This window comes from Salpingoeca rosetta, assembly GCF_000188695.1.
Source record: "Salpingoeca rosetta unplaced genomic scaffold supercont1.25, whole genome shotgun sequence".
In the NCBI taxonomy this organism is placed as follows: Eukaryota; class Choanoflagellata; order Craspedida; family Salpingoecidae; genus Salpingoeca; species Salpingoeca rosetta.
In genome coordinates this window covers 385,906-403,405 of record NW_004754909.1, presented here as the reverse complement: position 1 = coordinate 403,405, position 17,500 = coordinate 385,906, and the positions used below count along the sequence as shown (strand labels likewise).

The following is a 17,500-nucleotide window of genomic DNA, read 5'->3' as shown; positions in this document are numbered from 1 at the left end:
GACTGGAACTCGCTCATCACCGATGGCGACGATCCGCGTGGGCAGCTGCTCTTCCGCAACTACAGCACCGAGTTCTATCCGCCCGCCGATCGCATGGTCGACTACCTCAACGACTTTGCTCGCATCTACAACCTCAACATCCAGTTCAACACGACGGTCACGCGCGTCTCCCGGCCCCGCGTCCAGCCAACCAAACAGAAGAACAAGAGGAGAAAGGGCAGAAGGACGAACAAGAAGACGACAGCGGACAGCAAAGCACAGGGGCTCGATGGTGACGATGAAGGAGACACCGTGCCCTTTACGCTGCACCTTCAGCGCAACGACGACGGTTCCACCTTCAAGCGCACCTGCCTCCCGCTTGTCATGGCAACGGGCACGCCGATCCCGTCATATCCACGCGTGGCACCCGGCATTGAGAACACGGAGGGCTACGAGGACTTTGATCCAACCTCATCGCTGCACAAGTACAGGGGCAAGCGCGTCCTTATCCTGGGAGCAGGCAACTCCGCCTTTGAGGTGCACCACTTTGTCTGTGTATGTATGTGTGTGTGTGTCTGTGCGTCTATGTTTGTCTATCTGTAGGTATGTGCATGTGTGTGTGTGTGTGTGTGTCTGTCTGTCTGTATCTGTGTGTGTGTGTGGCTGGCTGTCTGTGTCTGTGTCTGTATGCACGCGCATCTTGTGTTTCGTTCAAACATCCACCCTCACAACACACAACACACTCGCATGCACACTGCACCGCGTATGCAGGTTGCGAACAACATCTCCGGGGTGGCCAACTTTGTCGAGATGTGCTCGCGCAACCCACCCAAGTTCTCGTGGCAGACGCACTACGCAGGCGACGTCCGCAGCATCAACGCAGCTTTCCTCGACACATACCAGCTCAAGGCACAGAACTTCATCTCCACGTGCATCATCAGTGCGCAGTCGTCATTTGGTCGACACGCCGACGGCTCCATCGAGGCAGACACGACATACTATGGGCAGGGCCCAATCAAGGACGCGCAGGAGGCAATGCACATTCTGTTTCCCGGTCGCAGTGACCAGCGCACATTCACCGCACGTGCTGCCACCTACGATTATGTCATTCGCGCACTCGGCTTCCAGACTGACGCAACCATCTTTGATGCATCCTCGGCACCGCGTTTGGACACACGGAAGAAGTATCCACTCCTCACTCCAGAATGGGAATCCGTCAACACAGACCACCTCTTTTATGCCGGTAAGTGTGTGTGTTTGTATGTGTGTGTGTGTGTGTGTATTTGTATGTACGCATGCATGTGTGTGTGTTTGTATGTGTGTGTGTATTTGTATGTACGCATGCATGTGTGTGTGTGTGTAGACCTGTGGATGCATGCATGTGTGTGTGTGTGTGTGTGTGTGTGTGTGTGTGTAGACCTGTGTGCTTGTCTGTTTGTCTGTCTTGTTGTCTGTCTGATTGTGCGCTTGCCTGTTGTCTGTCTGCTTGTCTGCCTGTCTGCTTGTCTGGTTGTGAACATGCAAAGGTGCTGCGTACATGTGTGTTCGCACGTGCTTCGCTTCCCATCTATCCTCCCGTACACTGACGCCCCCTCCCTCCTCCTCGTTTTTCATGTCAGGCACCCTCATGGCGGGTCGTGACAACAAGCGCTCGGCCGTGTTTGCTGTGCACGGCTTTCGCTATGCAGTGGAGACGCTGGGCAACGTGCTTGGCGAGCGATATTTCAGCCGCCCGTGGCCAACAGTCGCCGTCCCAAACACAGCAGCGGACATTGCGTCCACCATCATCGAACGCGTGCAGTACTCAAGCGGGCTTTACCAGATGTACACGTCCCTGTGCGAAGTGCTGTGGTTCGATCGAGACTGTGACCATGACAACACCTACGCCAATGGAAAGGACCCGCGCAGCAGCGATGATGACGACGACAAAGACGACAGCAGCAATAATGGTGGTGGTGACCGTCGAAGAAACAAGGCTTGCTGGCGGCATCAGAGTCACGTGCCATGTGACCTTCTGTTCACAAGTGAGGCGTTCCTTCATCGCTCATTTCTCGTCGTTACGCTCGAGTACCATCCAGACTTTGGAAAGACGCGAGAAAAGTTTGATGTCTTTGGCGCAGATCATGTCGACCCTGCGCTGCACCCAGACGAGGTGTGCAGTGCTGTGTCTGTGTGTCTGTGTGTCTGTGTGTCTGTGAGTGTGTCTATGTGTGTGTGTGCGTCTGTGTGTGTGCGTGCGTGCGTGTGTGTGTCTGTGTGCGTGCGTGCGTGTATGTCTGTGCGTGCGTGTGTCTGTGTCTGTCTGTGTGCATGTTTGCATGTGTGCGTGTGCGTATCTGTTTCTGTCTGTGTCTGTCTGTGTGTGTGCGTGTCTATGTTTGCATGTTTGTGTGGTAGATGCATTCGCTCGCGCTCACGTTTGCACTCACATGTTGCTTTTCTCGCTCCTCACAACTGCTCATCCTGACTATCCCCCACGCGCCCCGTGCGCACACGCAACAGGGCCACCGCAGCAACTTCTTGCACCCGGTGATTCGGTACTACACGGGTTTGCGCTATGATGGAAGCGAGCACGTGCACTTCACGCACGTCAACCCTGAATTACGCAAGACAGCCGATGACGTCACGGAATGGCAGAGCAACCGCCAGTCCTCCCAGGCCGTGGCCATTCACCACATGATGGAGAGCGTGTTCATCGACTTTGCACACCTGGAGGCACACATCGAACCCCTGGTGCGCTTCCTGGCCGGACTGCTGGCAACACGGCCGGAACTGATGTCCACACCAAGCGCGTCGCCCATCCACGCTGTGAAGCTCCGCGCTGCTTCCAAGCAGGCCCGCACCAGCCTTCACCCGCAGGACTGGGTGCGCCGCAACCTAAACATGGCGCCAGATGACCTCGTTGACGTCATGCTTGACATCCAGGACACGGTGGATGCGCGCGCGCCAACACCGGACCGCCACAAGGATGCCAGTGCGTGGGATGGGATGGCCATGCTTCGCGGCGCACGTGGCGTGCAGTTTGCAGACGAGCAGGGCGGCACCAACACCGTTGGCAGCAGCGGCGACGGTGCTGGCGGTGGTGTGCCTGCAGGCATGACGCAGGAGCAGATGAAGGTGTTTGTGGACACGCTGAGCGAGGCATTGGAGCAGCCTGTCGCGGAGATGCCAGAGCTGCAAGATGTGCAGGCATCAGTGGCGCACGCACGTGAGGCGAGCGAGCGTCTGGGCAAGCGGCTGGACCGGCAGAAGCAGGAAGCAGACAAGGCATCCAAGGCACAAAGGGCACAAAACAAGTACGCAGGGAAGGGGGGAGGGACAGAGAAGGTGAAGGGTAAAACCCGTGTACGTGGTCGAGGAGGCGACGCAGAGGAAGAGGATGATCATTATGCCGATGGTGGTGGTGGTGGTCGTCGTGGCGCCGGCGACGCCGTACTGGGAAAACGAAAATATGCAGGGCATGGCAGTGAGCGTGGTGGCGATCATGGGGATGTGGGGGGAGAGGAAGAGTTGTGGGCCAATGACAACGACGATGATGATGAACGCGATCGCGAGTTTGATGACGGCGATTACCATGGCGACGGTTACGGTGAGGTTGGCAGTGTGGTCCGTGAGCGTGGTGGCGGCGACTGGGAGGGGAGCGAGGACCTGAGTGCCGAAGACAAGGAAGAGCTGCGTGAGCTGTTTGCTGATGCCGACAATGTGCTGGCATCACTGGATCGCATCACCAACCTCTTCAGCAACCTTGGTCAGATGGCCGGCGATGACGTAGGCGAGGGCGACGAGCACATGCGCGACACCATCTTTGGGCAGCACGCGAACCACGACAATGATGACTATGACGGTGGTGGTGGTGGTGGTGGTGGTGGGGATCATGGCGACCATGATCACAATGGACACGCCACCTTTGAGAGTGATGATGATGGTGGCGATGAGGATGACAAGGAGGGTGGTGGAGCCTGGGTTGAAGGGAAGCGAATCAGGTTTCGCCCCAAGCGGTCAGTCAGAAGCGGTGACCATGAGGACGACAGAGAGGGCAGTGGCAGCACTGGTCGCCGACACCGAGCCAGTCCCCGTGCACGTGACGCAGGTGGAGCGGATGAAGCGCAACAGCGACAACAACAGCAACAACAGGGACAACAGCAACAGGGACAGAGGGGGGAAGCCACGACGAAGAGCACAACACCGCGCCGACGACGGCGCACGTCCAAGCGCAGAACCAAGAAGAACAAGAACAAGAGGAGAAGCGCTGGCGTGTAACACGCATTAGTGTGTGTCTGTTGTCTGTCTGTCTGTCTGTGTGTGTGTGTGTGTGGTCTGTGTGTTGTGTCTGTCTGTGTTGTGTGTGTTGTGTCTGTCTGTAGTTGTGTCTGTCTGTCTGTGTTGTGTCTGTGTCTGTCTGTGTTGTGCGTGTTGTGTCTGTCTGTAGTTGTGTCTGTCTGTCTGGGTTGTGTCTGTGTCTGTTTGTGCGTCAGCTCTCTGTTTGTGGGACTGTTCAACTTGACAAGGGTCCAATTTTGCTTGTTATGCACGCTCACGTGTGAGGAGACATTGGATCCACCTTCAAGCCCAACAAACAAGCGAGACGAATGAACGTTGGAGAGCAAGGGCGTGCGACTTTGGACAAACCATTCGCGACACACAACACACACACACGCAACACATACACAACACACACACACACACACATGAAGTGACAATAGCCTGTCCTGGACTATCACTGCGAAATCTCGGACAACCCGTCAATTATTCTTGGCATGTGTGCCAGCACCGTCAGCGTCGTCTCCAACAAACACCACGGTCGAATCTGCATTGGTTGCTGCTGATACTGCTGGCGCTCTCCCTGTTGGTGGGGCTGGTGATAAGGATGGTGGTAGTGCTGTTGTTGTGGTTTCTGCTTTGGTTGCTGCTTCTGCGGTTGCTGCTTCTTTTGCTGCTGTTGTTGATATGGTCATCGCTGAATTTACATCACTCGCAGCCGTGCGAGTAGGACTTGCAGTTGCTGCTGTCCCTTCTCTTGGTGATAACGCCGCATGTCCTTCCTCTTCTTCCAACCACTGCTGCGTTGGCTGCTCCCGTTGTTGTTGTTGTTGTTGTTGTTGTTGTTGTTGTTGTTGTTGTTGTTGTTGTTGTGCTCTGGTACGACTATCCTCCTCCAAACCTTTGGCGTGACCTTCCTTTGTTTCTTCAGTGGTACCTTCCTTCGCTTCCTTGGCGGCATCCACATCGCTGTCTGCACTCGCGCTCGCACTCGTTGCGGTGTTGCCGTTGCTATTGCTGCTGCCGTTGCTGTCCTTGTTCTGATCACAGTTCTTCAAGCCCGAGCGCCCTTGGTCTGCATTGCCGCTGTTCTCATCGCCTCTGGCATCTTCTTCTTCATCATCATCATCATCTTCCTTGTCGTCTTCTTCTTCGAATGTGCTGGGGTCAACCATGATGCGGGGAAGGTGAATCATTTGCGGCTCGCTGGTGGACAGGAGAGGCGCGCTCACCTCGAGCGTGAGCAGCACGCGCCCCTTTCGTGCACGGGCAGTGCGGATGACGACGCAAACATCCTCCGCAGCAGCGTCGGACACATCGTACCCACCACGCACTGCGGGCTTGGCGGCGAGCAGGTTGACATGCTCATGTACAACCGCTTCACCGTACTTCTTGAACACCACCTCCTTGAGCTCAGTCAAGTCCTTGATGCCCATGAGAAGAACGCCGAACACAGCGGCAATGACGCCGAGGACCTTGACGGGGCGCGATGACTCGCTGAGGATGATCATGCCAAAGAGCACGGCCCAGACGGATGAGAGGGACGAGAGCGGGCCGAGTACAGCGGCCTCGTCAGGCATTGTCTTGCAGAGGTGGAAGAACGCAAGCGTGCCAATGCCGTACAGCGCGCCGCCAACGACGACAATGGCGTGACCGGCAGTGAGGTGCCAGTCGACGCCTCCGTGGACGGCGGCAATGAAGATGATGCCTGTGATGACGAAGCTGATGACGTTGGTGCAGAAGCCTGCGGCAAAGGCGCCGCCCTGCTCGTTGGAGAACACCTGCCACAGCGCTGTCCCCGTTCCCCAGCCGATGAAGCAGAGGAAGAAGAGGCCAACGGTGCGCCCGTCGCTGAAGTCAACACCGTTGTTGCCGCCGCTGAAGGCAAACATGATGCCTGCGCCGATGGACAGCAGCACGCCGACCCACCGCCGGACGGGCAAGCGGTCGCCGACCAGAAACACGCCGTAAAACACGGGGATGATGACCCAGAGGGAGGTCAGTGGTGCCAGCAGCGAGGCCTCGCCGCCGCCCGTGGTCAAGAGCACGTAGCCGTTCATGCCCGCGTTGTTCACGATGCCCGCCAGCGCGCCAAGCAGAAAGAACTTGCTGGGCCTGATGCTGGTGATTTGTCGCAATAGGTGGATGATATATGGGAGCTGTCCCGCAAAGTATCCGATCAAGAGGAAGGCGATGAATGTGCCGGGGTCGAGCGCGTCATCGTCGCCCATGACGACGACTTGCACGCGGAAGAGGAAGACGCCGGAGCCAGTAAAAAGGGTTGTTAGGAAGAGGGTGAGCCACATGTAGTGCCGGCCCGTCACTGGCGGCTTGGCCGTGATGGTGACGTCTGTGAAGGGCTTAATCTCTGCCTCGTCTTTCTTCTTCCAGCCTTCACCGGAGAGCAGCAGCTGTCGCTGTTGCTGTTCCTCGGTCAAGTGGGAGTGCAGCTCATCGTCAACATGCTGTGCCTGCTGCTGGCTTTGATCTCGCTGGGATGCCTTGGAACCACCATATCCTCCTTGCTGTTGTGGTGCAGGTTCAGGTGGCAGTGTTGAAGATGTTGGTGAGAGTGTTTGTACAGGCGAGAGCGACAGCGCCCGTTTTCCATCGAGCGGAGGCCTTGAGGTAGCCATAGCCTCGTTCTTGTTTTGTGCTGAAGTGCCGGTGCTGTGCTGTGGGTGGTGTGGTCGAAGTAGTTGGCTTGGTGTCGCTGGCTGAAGATGTGTGTGTGTGTGTGTGCTGCTGTGTGTGTGTGTGTGTGTGTGTGTGTGTGTGTGTGTGTGCTGTGTGTGTGTGTGTGTGTGTGTGTGTGTGTGTGCAAGCCACCAGGAGGGAAGAGAAAAAAAGGAGGGAAGAGGAAATGGAGCGGGATGATGATGTGCTGTGATGGGGAAGCCCATGAATGGTTGTGCGACCTGTGCCATGCAGCAGGCAGTCAACCCCGCACGCAACAGCAACGCACAGTGCGATTGCTTCATGTCCACATGCCTGCCGTCTCTCGCAGCCGCAGCCGCGGGGCAAAGGCTCGTTACTCTTCACGCAGACAGAGCCATGTTTTGCGGATTGCGTCAATCTACACTGCAAGCAAGGGCGAGTGGCGCAGCAGAGAAGGAGGGGTGACTGGGTGACTCAAGCTGTGTGGTGGGTGGTGGTGGTGTTGCCTGCAGGCACAGCAAGCAAGCAAGGCAAAGGCAAAGGCAGGCAGGCAAAGGCAAGAGGAGGCGACCATGCCTTGCTTGGGTGCATGAGGCAATCCTATGTGCGAATTTCTCTGGAAATGTTTCATGGACAATCCGCATCGCACCAATAATGTTTAGCTGCGTTGAGTGGCGATGTGTTGCAAACACGATCGACACGGTCGTAGTCGTCTGTGTGTTGCTGTGCCACGTGTGTGCGGTGTCCGGCTGATGTCTGCGTTGTGCTCTGTGCCTGGCTTACTGCCCTTCAACCCCATCAAAAGCCACGATCACACACACACGTGATTGAAGCGGCTGTGTTGTTGATGGAAGTCTCATCTCATGTCACTTCCGCTAATCTGGATTGTTTATGTGTAAAGGACTTTCACATGAAGTTGGGAACAAGGAACTAAGGAAGAAACCTCAGGGACGTACATATGAGTGGGAGTGGGCTGTGGGGGAAAAGAACGGAAAGGATGGAGTGTGTATGAAGAACACAAACGGAAGAGGGACTGCGCAGACCGTATGCATGTGTGCCAAGTATGGAAAACAACAAAATCACAAAGTTGCACAAGAGACAACACATATTCAGATGCAAGGACAAGAAGCGACAGCGATAACGCGGGAAACAACAGCAACAAAAAAAGGTGCGCGGGCAAACGGAGGGCTCTCGGTGACGGTTCAATATATTAGTGCTTCTAGCGCAAAGAGTACTCTACGCGGGCTAGTAAAAACAAGAAACGAGGTGCCTAGGCGAAGACAAAACAAAGAAAGCAGGGTTGTTTCGATGGAAGCATCTGCAACCCGAGGCACATTGATTGACCAGCCAGCACTCTCAAAGCGCGCAGGCACCATGAGCATGACGACACCAGAGACGACAATCCTCCACATGGTGCACAGACCCACAAACAAACAAACAAACAAACAAACAAACAAACAAACAAACAAACAAACAAACAGACAACCCCAGACTGCACAGCACCCGTCACAACAACACCAACGACACCAACATCATCATCATCATCCCTGTCGTCACCATCAACCTCCTCGCTCGTTCACACTCGCCCATTCACTCGTCAGTGTTGTCATCAACAACAATCACAGTGGTTTCCTTATGCCTGTCAGACACTGAACCAGGCGGCAGCAGTGAGCCACTGCTCAACTCTAGCCCTTCTTCCTCACACTCTTCCACATTGTTGTTGTTATTGTTGTTGTTGTTGTTGTTGTTGTTGTTGTTGTTGTTGTTGTTGTTGTTGTTGTTGTTGTTGTTGTTGTTGTTGTTGTTAGTGGTGGTGGCGGTGCCTTCAGCATCATCATCGTCGTTGCCTTCCCCATCGTCCTCGTCGCCATCGTCGTCGTCGTCTTGCTCGATGGTGTTGGGGTCGAGGGTGATGGTGGGCAGGTGAATCACCTCCGTATCCGTCGTCGACAGCAGCGGTGCGCTCACCTCAAGCGTCAGCGTCACACGGCCCTTGCGTGCGCGCGCAGACCGGATCACCACCCGCGTGTCCTCCTCCACAGCGTCGGACACGTCGTAGCCGCCACGCACCACAGGCTTGCCCGCAAGCAGGTTCACGTGCTCGTACACCACGGGCTCGCCGCGCTTCTTGAAGATCATGTCCTTGAGCTCGTTCAGGTTTTGGATGCCCATGAGAAGGGCGCCAAAGACAGCGGCAATGATGCCTGCAATCTTGAGCGAGGGAGACGACTCGCCAAGGATGATCATGCCAAAGAAGACGGGCCACAGGACGGAGAGGGTGCTGAGAGGCGCAACGATGGCTGCCTCCTCAGGCATGGTCTTGCACAGGTGCATGAACGCGAGTGTGCCGAGCCCGTGGAGCGCGCCGCCAACGACGACAATGGCGTGACCGGCAGTGAGGTTCCAATCGATGGAGCGGTGAACGGCGACAACGAAGATGACGCCTGTGAGTGCGAACCCGAGGACATTGGCTCCATAGCTGGCCGCAAACGCGCCGCCCTGCTCATAGGAGAACACCTGCCACAGGATGGTGCAGATGCCCCAGCCGAAGAAGCAGAGGAAGAAGAGGCCAACGGTGCGCCCATCACTGAAGTCAACACCGTTGTTGCCGCCGCTGAAGGCAAACATGATGCCTGCGCCAACAGACAGCAGCACACCAAACCAGCGCCGGCCAGACAGCTTGTCGCCAACAATGGCCACGCCATACAGCACCGGCAGCACGACCCAAAGGGAGGTGAGTGGTGCGAGCAGCGAGGCCTCGCCGCCGTCTGTGGTCATGAGCACGTAGCCGTTCATGGCGGCGCAGTTGAAGATGCCTGCAAGCAACCCAACGAAGCACACCTTGGAAGGCTTGACAGTCACAAGCTGCCGGCTCAGGTAGAGCACATACGGCAGCTGGCTGACAAAGTTTCCGAGGCAGAGGAAGGCGATGAAGGTGCCGGGGTCAAGCGCGTCATCGTCGCCCATGACGACAACTTGCACGCGGAAGAGGAAGAAGCTGGAGCCGGTCAGGAGGGTGGTGATGAACAGCGCAAGCCACATGAACCTGCGGTCCGTGGCAGGCGGCTGCGCCGTGATGGTGACGTCTGCAAAGGACATCACCTCATCCCGAGACGTGGAGCCAGCGGCGGTGTCCACAGCTTGCTGCTGCTGCTGCTGCTGTTTGGTGTTGCTGGCCGGGATGTACTTGGGCTTGTCTTGCCAGAACGGTGGAGGTGGAGGGCTGGAGGTGGAGGGTGGTGCGGGCTGAAGTGGGGACGGTGTGCTGTGGCTGATGAAGGCGTGCGGTGCCGTTGCTAGCGATGGGGTGGCAGCTGCGAGCGTGGTGGTGGTCGCTGGCGTTTGTGTGGCAGGCGCCGGTGTCGGTGGCGGCGACGGCGACGACGGGGATGGCACTGCCCAGCGCGTGCGCGCAGAGGACGAGTACATGGAAGTATGGGTACGTGGAGCCATGGCGTCCTTCTGACGTCCTTGACAAAGGGTAGTTGGGGGCAGTGAGGGGAGCGGTGAGGCGCTGAGGGCTAGGGGCTCACGACAGCGGCTGTGTGTTCAAGGTTGACTGCAGCAGGAGGAAGGCGCTTGGGAGCGGTGCGTGGAGCAAGGCCTCCTTGTTCGCGGGGGACGCACGTGTAGGCCGTTCAATGAGCTGCTTGGAGTGCGTTGGGAAAATGAACAACCACGCGCTGGTTGTCTGCGTCTCCTCACAGCGGCATGGCGGCATGGTGGGCAAGCGGGGGGGGGGAGGGGAAGGACGGGGTTCTGTTGTTCTGGAGCATTCCTGGGGGGGTCTCGGGGTGAGCTCAGAATGATGCATTGCCAAGGGAGGTCGGGGGATTACAACGGACCAATCAGTCCGTCCGGGTACAGGGGTACCCCAGAGCTCCTCTGTGTTGTGTGTTGGTGACCCATGAAAGGGCGCACGTGTGAGTGTCGGTCAGGTACACAGTACCTGTGACGTGTGGGTGATGTGATGTGACATGAAGTGCACTTGCTTGCTTCTTGGTAGTTTGGGTGGTTGCTGTGAATGTGACAATGTGTGTGTGTGTGTGTGCGTGTGTGTGTGCTGTGTGTGCTTGTGAGACATGTGTTGCAGGCGTTGCACCAATCCAGGGGGGTATTGCAGTCATAGCACATGCTGTTGACACTTGACACTTGACACTTTGACACTTGACACTTGACACTTTGCTGTGTGTGTGGGGGAAGGGCTCAAAGGAAGTGTCATGGGTGGCTTGGTGTATCCGGGGGTTCGCATCGTACAATGGAGGCACCCCCCACAACGTGGGCTGGTGCATCGTGCCACCGTGCGCCTAAGTGCGCATTCGCTGGCCGGGTGCGGTTCCGGTTTTTTGCCTGCTTTTTGCAACAGCACAAAGCATAGCGAACATCAAGGTGACGAGTGCCATCGGGCGCTCGATATTCCCGTAAAGTGTCAACATGGAACATTGACGAATGTCTTGAAAAACAATCGATTGGGGTACAAGTGCGTTGCGTTTGGTGTCGTTCACGTCACATCACTTTGCTTGTTCGCTTCTTCTTGCTGCCAGAGCAGGCTCATGCGTCACCACAACGCAGCGGACAGCAAGCAACACAGCGCTCATGTTACATGCTGCAGAGGAAAGCCGTGGCAGAGAGAGAGAGAGAGAGAGAGAGAGAGAGAGAGAGAGAGAGAGACTGGTGATGGCAAACAGAGTTGATGATGGAGTTGGTGAGGTTGTTTACTACAGTGTGAAGTTGGTTTGTCATGCAACGTTCCAACATGACAGCGCTACGCTGGCGCGCACGTTTGTGACATCGAGGTAAGAACAGGAAACGATGTATGGAAAGAGGAAGAAAGTGCAGAAGGTACGGGCATGGTAGGAGGAGCAACAATTGCAACATTCATCTAGAGATTGGAAGAAAGCCGAAGATCGCAAGGAAGGAAGGAAGGAACACAGCCGGTCAAGAGAAGTACAGACCTAGGTCAAGAGTCAAGAGTCAAGAAAGAGAACACGTGGGACACACACACACACACACGTGCCTACGCAAACATACGTGCATACATACATTGACGTTACATGCGTCAACGCATGTGGAAGCCACAATGCATGACTTCACAATCCACACTTGTGTAGTTCCTTACTTAGTGCCGACCATCACCACGACCACCATGGTCCACAACAACAACGGTCGTCTCAGTATCACCAGGTGCAACGTGGCCTGGCGGCAGCAAAGGCAGCGTGGACGAGGACAACATGGACGTGGATTCCAGTCGGCCAGCACCGCCGCCCTGTTGCTGCTGATGGTCAAAGCCAAACTGCTCTGCAGTTGTTGTTGCTGCTGTAAGGCGTTCGCGCTCGTGAATCGCCAGCGCGTCACCGTTGTTGTTGTTGTTGTTGGTGGTGGTGGTGGTGGCGGTGCCTTCAGCATCATCATCGTCGTTGCCTTCCCCATCGTCGTCGTCGTCTTGCTCGATGGTGTTGGGGTCGAGGGTGATGGTGGGCAGGTGAATCACCTCCGTATCCGTCGTCGACAGCAGCGGTGCGCTCACCTCAAGCGTCAGCGTCACACGGCCCTTGCGTGCGCGCGCAGACCGGATCACTACCCGCGTGTCCTCCTCCACAGCGTCAGACACGTCGTAGCCGCCACGCACCACAGGCTTGCCCGCAAGCAGGTTCACGTGCTCGTACACCACGGGCTCGCCGCGCTTCTTGAAGATCATGTCCTTGAGCTCGTTCAGGTCTTGGATGCCCATGAGAAGGGCGCCAAAGACAGCGGCAATGATGCCTGCAATCTTGAGAGGGGGAGACGACTCGCCAAGGATGATCATGCCAAAGAAGACGGGCCACAAAACCGTCAGGGTGCTGAGAGGCGCAACAACAGCTGCCTCCTCAGGCATGGTCTTGCACAGGTGCAGGAAGCCCACGGTACCCAAGCCGTGCAGGCAGCCGCCAACAGCAACAATGGCGTGACCGGCAGTGAGGTGCCAGTCGATGGAGCGGTGAACGGCGGCAACGAAGATGACGCCCGTGAGCGCAAAGCCAAACACGTTCGCCGCGTACCCGGCAGCGAAAGAGCCGTCCTTGGCAGCAGACACGAGCTGGAAGAGGATGGTGCAGATGCCCCAGCCGAAGAAGCAGAGGAAGTAAAGACCGACGGTGCGTGTGTCACTGAAGTCGACACCTTCGCCGCCGCCGCTAAACGCGAACATGACACCCGCGCCGATGGATAGCAGCACGCCAAACCAGCGCCGGCCAGACAGCCGGTCGCCAATGACAACAACGCCATACAGCACCGGCAGCACGACCCAAAGGGAGGTGAGTGGTGCGAGCAGCGAGGCCTCGCCGCCGTCTGTGGTCATCATCACGTAGCCATTCATGCCCGCGCAGTTGAAGATGCCGGCAAAGGCGCCGAGGAAGACAAACTTGGTGGGCCGGGCGCTCGTGACCTGCCGCGCGAGATGCAGCACATATGGGAGCTGGCCCACGAAGCTTCCGAGGCAGAGGAAGGCGATGAAGGTGCCGGGGTCGAGCGCGTCATCGTCGCCCATGACGACAACTTGCACGCGGAAGAGGAAGATGCCTGCGCCCGTGAACAGCGTCATGAGAAACAGCGCCAGCCACATGTAGCGGCTGTTGCCGTTGGTGGCGGGCTCCGCCGTGATGGTCACGTCCGTGAGCGGCAGTGCACTCGCCGGCAGCCCACTGTCCGATGGTGCCGGTGCAAGTGAGGAAGAGGACGAGGACGAGGAGGACCCAAAGCGTGCGGGCGACCCGGTAAACTTGGGCTTGTCGGAGAGGATCATGTTGCTGGGAACGATACTGGGGTCGACCCACGCAGAGAGTGGCGTTGTGCTTGTGCTGGTGCTTGGCAGCGCGCTCGAAGCGGGCGTCGTTGGCCGCGGTGCTGGCGTGTTTTGGTGGGTGCTGGCTGGCAGCGCAGCAGCATCCTGGGTGCGTGGCGCCATCGCTGCGTGTGCGGATGCGCGCTCTGTTGTCCCCTTATTGGTGTGCGGTGCTGGGCGCCAGGTTATGGTCCACGAGGGCCTGCTTCAGGTGGCTGAAGCGCGAAGATTGGCGAGGTGAGAAAAATGGCACGCCTCACCGCTGCATCTCGCTTATTCTCCGCTCGACATGGCGGGTGATGCTGGTGACGGTGGTGGCGGTGCGAGGGGGTACGAGGCACCTCGCCGTGCGTGGAAGCATGTCGTTGTCGCGCATGTCACCTCACGTAACAACAGTGCCATTCAGCGGCAGCTGCTGCGCCGGTTGGATTGCAGCAATAACAATTGGTGATGAGATTGTCATGTGCTTGGGTTCTGTGCGTGCGTGCGCGCGTGTGTTAGGGCGAGGGTGAGAGGAGAGAGGGGGTGTGAATGTGTGTGTGTGTGTGTGTGTGTGTGTGTGTGTGTGTGTGTGCGTGTGGAGAGAGGGATGATGAGGCAAAGGACGCAAACAGGAAACTGTGCGTGCACACGCATTGGCCGATGTACCTGTGTCGTTGCGGGGTCTCTGGAGTGTCGTTGACACCATCGCGGTTGATAGCCACGTGGTGTTTACGATTTGCTGGCTGCGAAGCGAGGGGCGCCTGATGTGACGTTGGGTGATGTTGCGACATGGGGCATGCGCTTGCAGTCATCAACCCAAAACATCGCCGTTGTTGTGCAAATGCACAATGCACACACCCAAGCGCGCCAAGTGCGATCGATGTCCGGGTGCGGAAGGAATGGCAGCGACATGAACGTGTGCTGGGCGAACAGGAGCAGCAAGGCAGTGCGAGTCGTGGCTGCGGTGCACCAACACACACGCTGGAGTTGTCGTGGTGCGCAAGTAAGCCGATCACGACATCATGGAGTGATGTGGCGCTGTTAAGGGGCAGCTGAAGTGCCCGATGTCTATTGTAGAGAAAATAGGGGAGATATCGCTATTTCTCCGACTGGCGCAGCACCGCAAAGATGGCGAGAGGAAAGCGCAGCAGCGGTGGTGGCAGCAAGGGCCACAACAGCAAGAAGCAACAGACAAAGGGCAAGGCAAAGACAAACCAACAGAAGCAGCAGCAGAAGCAGCAGCAGAAGCAGCAGCAGAAGCAGCAGCAGGAGCAGCAGAAGCAGCATCATGGAGATGACGCCAGTCCAAAGCGACGTGCCGCGTCGCAAGACGCAGCCGTGGTGGGCTCTGTGATTGCCGCCAAGATGCCAAGACGAACACGGTCACCGGGTGCAGCATCAGCAGCAACCACCGCCGCAAAGCCGTCAACAACGCCAACAACAACCAGCCTCAAACGTGCATGCACATCGCAATCCACCCGCAGTGCATCAGAGTCGAGCAGCAGCGGGCTGGGGTCCTCGGTGACGACCAACGCCACGACCGTGGACGCGCATGCAGCCTTGTTTGCAGAGGGTGAGACAAAGCACGCAGCGGCACGAGGCCAACAGCACCTGCACACGTTGCGTTCCCAGCAACCCCGTAGAGCACAACAAGCACAGGCAGACAACGGGGCGGACGGTGAGGAGGGCAGGCCCGCTGAGGAGGGCAAGGAGAGCTACATGCAGCATCCAGGACAAGAACAATGCGTTGCCGACAACACAAACCAAGGCTCCTCGGGTGACCGCACTTCGCTGCCGCAGCAGCAGCAGCAGCCAGAATTTTCACATGGTGACCCCGACACGACGCAACGCTCACCCCACGCTTCCAGTGCAGAGCAGTCAGCGGCGGCGGCTTTCACAACACCGGCATCGGCCAGAGCGGACGGCGCCAGACCTGTGGAGGCACGGATGGTGGGGCTGCTCAACCATGGCAACACGTGCTACATGAATTCGGCCATCCAGGCGCTGCTGCACTGCCTTCCCATCCAGGACTTCTTCCTCACTTGCGATGGACACGTACAGCAGTCGCAGCCGCGTGGCGGGGACAGGACGACGCTTGTTCAGCAGTTCCGTCACCTCGTTCATCGCATTGCCTTTGCCAAGGGTGCCTACATTGCTCCATCTGAGTTTGTGCGCCATGTTCGCTCATCCAACCTCCTCTTCCAAGGCTACGGACAACAGGTGCGGCTGTGCATGAGTCCGTGTGTGCCTGCATGTTCCTGCATGTGTGTGTGTATGTGTGTGTGTATGTGTGTGTGATGCAACCAGTGTGCTTGCTGTGCCTGTCTTTGCACGGGTGCACGTGTGTGTGTGTGTGCGAATACTTCTTCGAGTGTGGATGGGTTGCTATTGTTGTCGTCGTCATTGCCTTTGCACATCGCGTAGATTGACACCATCCGTGTGCGTGTGTATGCACCGATGTGTGTGCGTACGTGTCCTCTCTCTCTCTCTGCCTCTCTCTCTCTCTCTGTCTCATTACGACAGGACACGGTTGAGTTCCTTCGGTATGCGTTGGACAAGTTGGATGAGGAGCTCTCCCTGCCCGTTGATGAATCCAGCACACTTGGTAATACCGGTGTTGGTTGTTGTTGGTGGCTGGCTGCTTGGTGACTGTTTGCTGTTTTGACTGGTGCGTTGGTGGATGTGGTGGCTGCGGATGTGGTTGGTGTGGCTGTGCATTGCTCGCAGTTATCATGAGTGGTTGTGAGTGGGCACGACACGCACCATCATCAGCAGCGACCTCTGCTACGTGCGTCTGGTTGAGCTCACGTCGCCCTCGGTTTTCGTGTTGGTCATCAATCAACACACGACTTCTTCGCCTGAATGTATTGTGTGCCTGCAGGCAACACAAAAGCAAAGAAAAAGAGCGTCATTTCGTCAGTCTTCAGTGGCACCGTCGAAAGCAGGGTTGAATGCCTCACATGTCACAAGGTGTGTGTCTGTGTCTGTGTGTGTGTGTGTGTGTTTGAATCGCGGTTGTCTTCCTTTGAGCGTCGTGGAGACGCGTGCGTTGTGGCGCTCCCACCATGGTACTGTTGTAATTCGTCCCGCTCAAGCCAACCCCTTTCAGCACAACAACTCAAATGGCCCAACACACGCACGCACATACACACGCACGCACATACACACGCACACACAACACACAAACAACAAACAAACACAACACATACACACGACAGTCTTCCGTTCGTGAGGAGTCGTTTTATGATCTCGCACTTCAAATTCCACAGAAACCGCAGCCATCATCATCAGCATCACCATCATCATCAACATCATCATCATCATCATCATCATCATCATCATCATCATCATCATCATCATCATCATCATCATCATCATCATCGTCAGCAGCGTTGAGTTTTAACTTGTCTGAATTCGATGCGCTTTTGTTTCCGCCGCTGCGTGCCATCTTCTCATCCCTCTGGCGTGTTGCCACATCGTGGCTCTGGGGTGAGTGCATGTGCGTGTATGCATGTGTGTATCTGTGTGTGTGTGTGTGCGTGTGTGTGTGTATCTGTGTGTTCGCCTGTGTATGCTCCTGTATGTGTGTGTATGCGCGGTGTTGGATTGTCATTGCTCACCTTCGTCACCTCTGACAACGACTGACAGCCGCAACGGAGGAGTTGAGCTCGTGGGCCGCGCTGCAATCAGACACCCTCCACCAGTACGTGCACACACACACACACACACAGACACACACACAACACACACACACACACACACACAACACACACACACACACACACACGACGGTACGAAAGT

The 17,500-nt window shown here is 56.8% G+C and overlaps 5 protein-coding genes across 5 annotated transcripts in view; 2 read left to right on the top strand and 3 right to left on the bottom strand.

The window, feature by feature from the left end:
* The window catches only part of PTSG_08803 (foxred2 protein), a 4,828-nt gene extending 587 nt beyond the window's left edge, over positions 1-4,241 (top strand). Inside the window, exons 2-5 of the mRNA XM_004990129.1 lie at positions 1-516; positions 751-1,222; positions 1,599-2,131; positions 2,482-4,241. The exon at positions 1-516 is cut by the window's left edge and continues 60 nt beyond it. Of these exons, the coding sequence (XP_004990186.1) occupies positions 1-516; positions 751-1,222; positions 1,599-2,131; positions 2,482-4,239 (3,279 nt within the window). The 3' untranslated portion in view covers positions 4,240-4,241. The remainder of the gene's footprint in view (positions 517-750; positions 1,223-1,598; positions 2,132-2,481) is intronic.
* A 243-nt stretch (positions 4,242-4,484) lies between these two features.
* Positions 4,485-7,009, bottom strand: PTSG_08802 (uncharacterized protein). The gene has a single exon (XM_004990128.1). It carries the CDS (start codon positions 6,873-6,875, stop codon positions 4,722-4,724), a length of 2,154 nt encoding a protein of 717 aa, XP_004990185.1. The 5' UTR covers positions 6,876-7,009; the 3' UTR covers positions 4,485-4,721.
* A 1,478-nt stretch (positions 7,010-8,487) lies between these two features.
* Positions 8,488-11,228, bottom strand: PTSG_08801 (uncharacterized protein; the record flags this gene model as incomplete). Its single annotated transcript, XM_004990127.1, has 1 exon — positions 8,488-11,228. Exon 1 carries the CDS (start codon positions 10,348-10,350, stop codon positions 8,488-8,490), a length of 1,863 nt encoding a protein of 620 aa, XP_004990184.1. The 5' UTR covers positions 10,351-11,228.
* Positions 11,229-11,594: 366 nt separating this feature from the next.
* Positions 11,595-14,324, bottom strand: PTSG_08800 (uncharacterized protein). Its single transcript, XM_004990126.1, has one exon. The coding sequence runs from the start codon at positions 13,838-13,840 to the stop codon at positions 12,017-12,019; it is 1,824 nt and encodes a 607-aa protein (XP_004990183.1). The 5' UTR covers positions 13,841-14,324; the 3' UTR covers positions 11,595-12,016.
* Positions 14,325-14,810: 486 nt separating this feature from the next.
* PTSG_08799 (uncharacterized protein) overlaps positions 14,811-17,500 on the top strand; it is a 6,374-nt gene continuing 3,684 nt past the window's right edge. Inside the window, exons 1-5 of the mRNA XM_004990125.1 lie at positions 14,811-15,919; positions 16,223-16,304; positions 16,581-16,669; positions 16,918-17,188; positions 17,348-17,402. Coding sequence (XP_004990182.1) covers positions 14,828-15,919; positions 16,223-16,304; positions 16,581-16,669; positions 16,918-17,188; positions 17,348-17,402 — 1,589 coding nt within the window. The 5' untranslated portion in view covers positions 14,811-14,827. The remainder of the gene's footprint in view (positions 15,920-16,222; positions 16,305-16,580; positions 16,670-16,917; positions 17,189-17,347; positions 17,403-17,500) is intronic.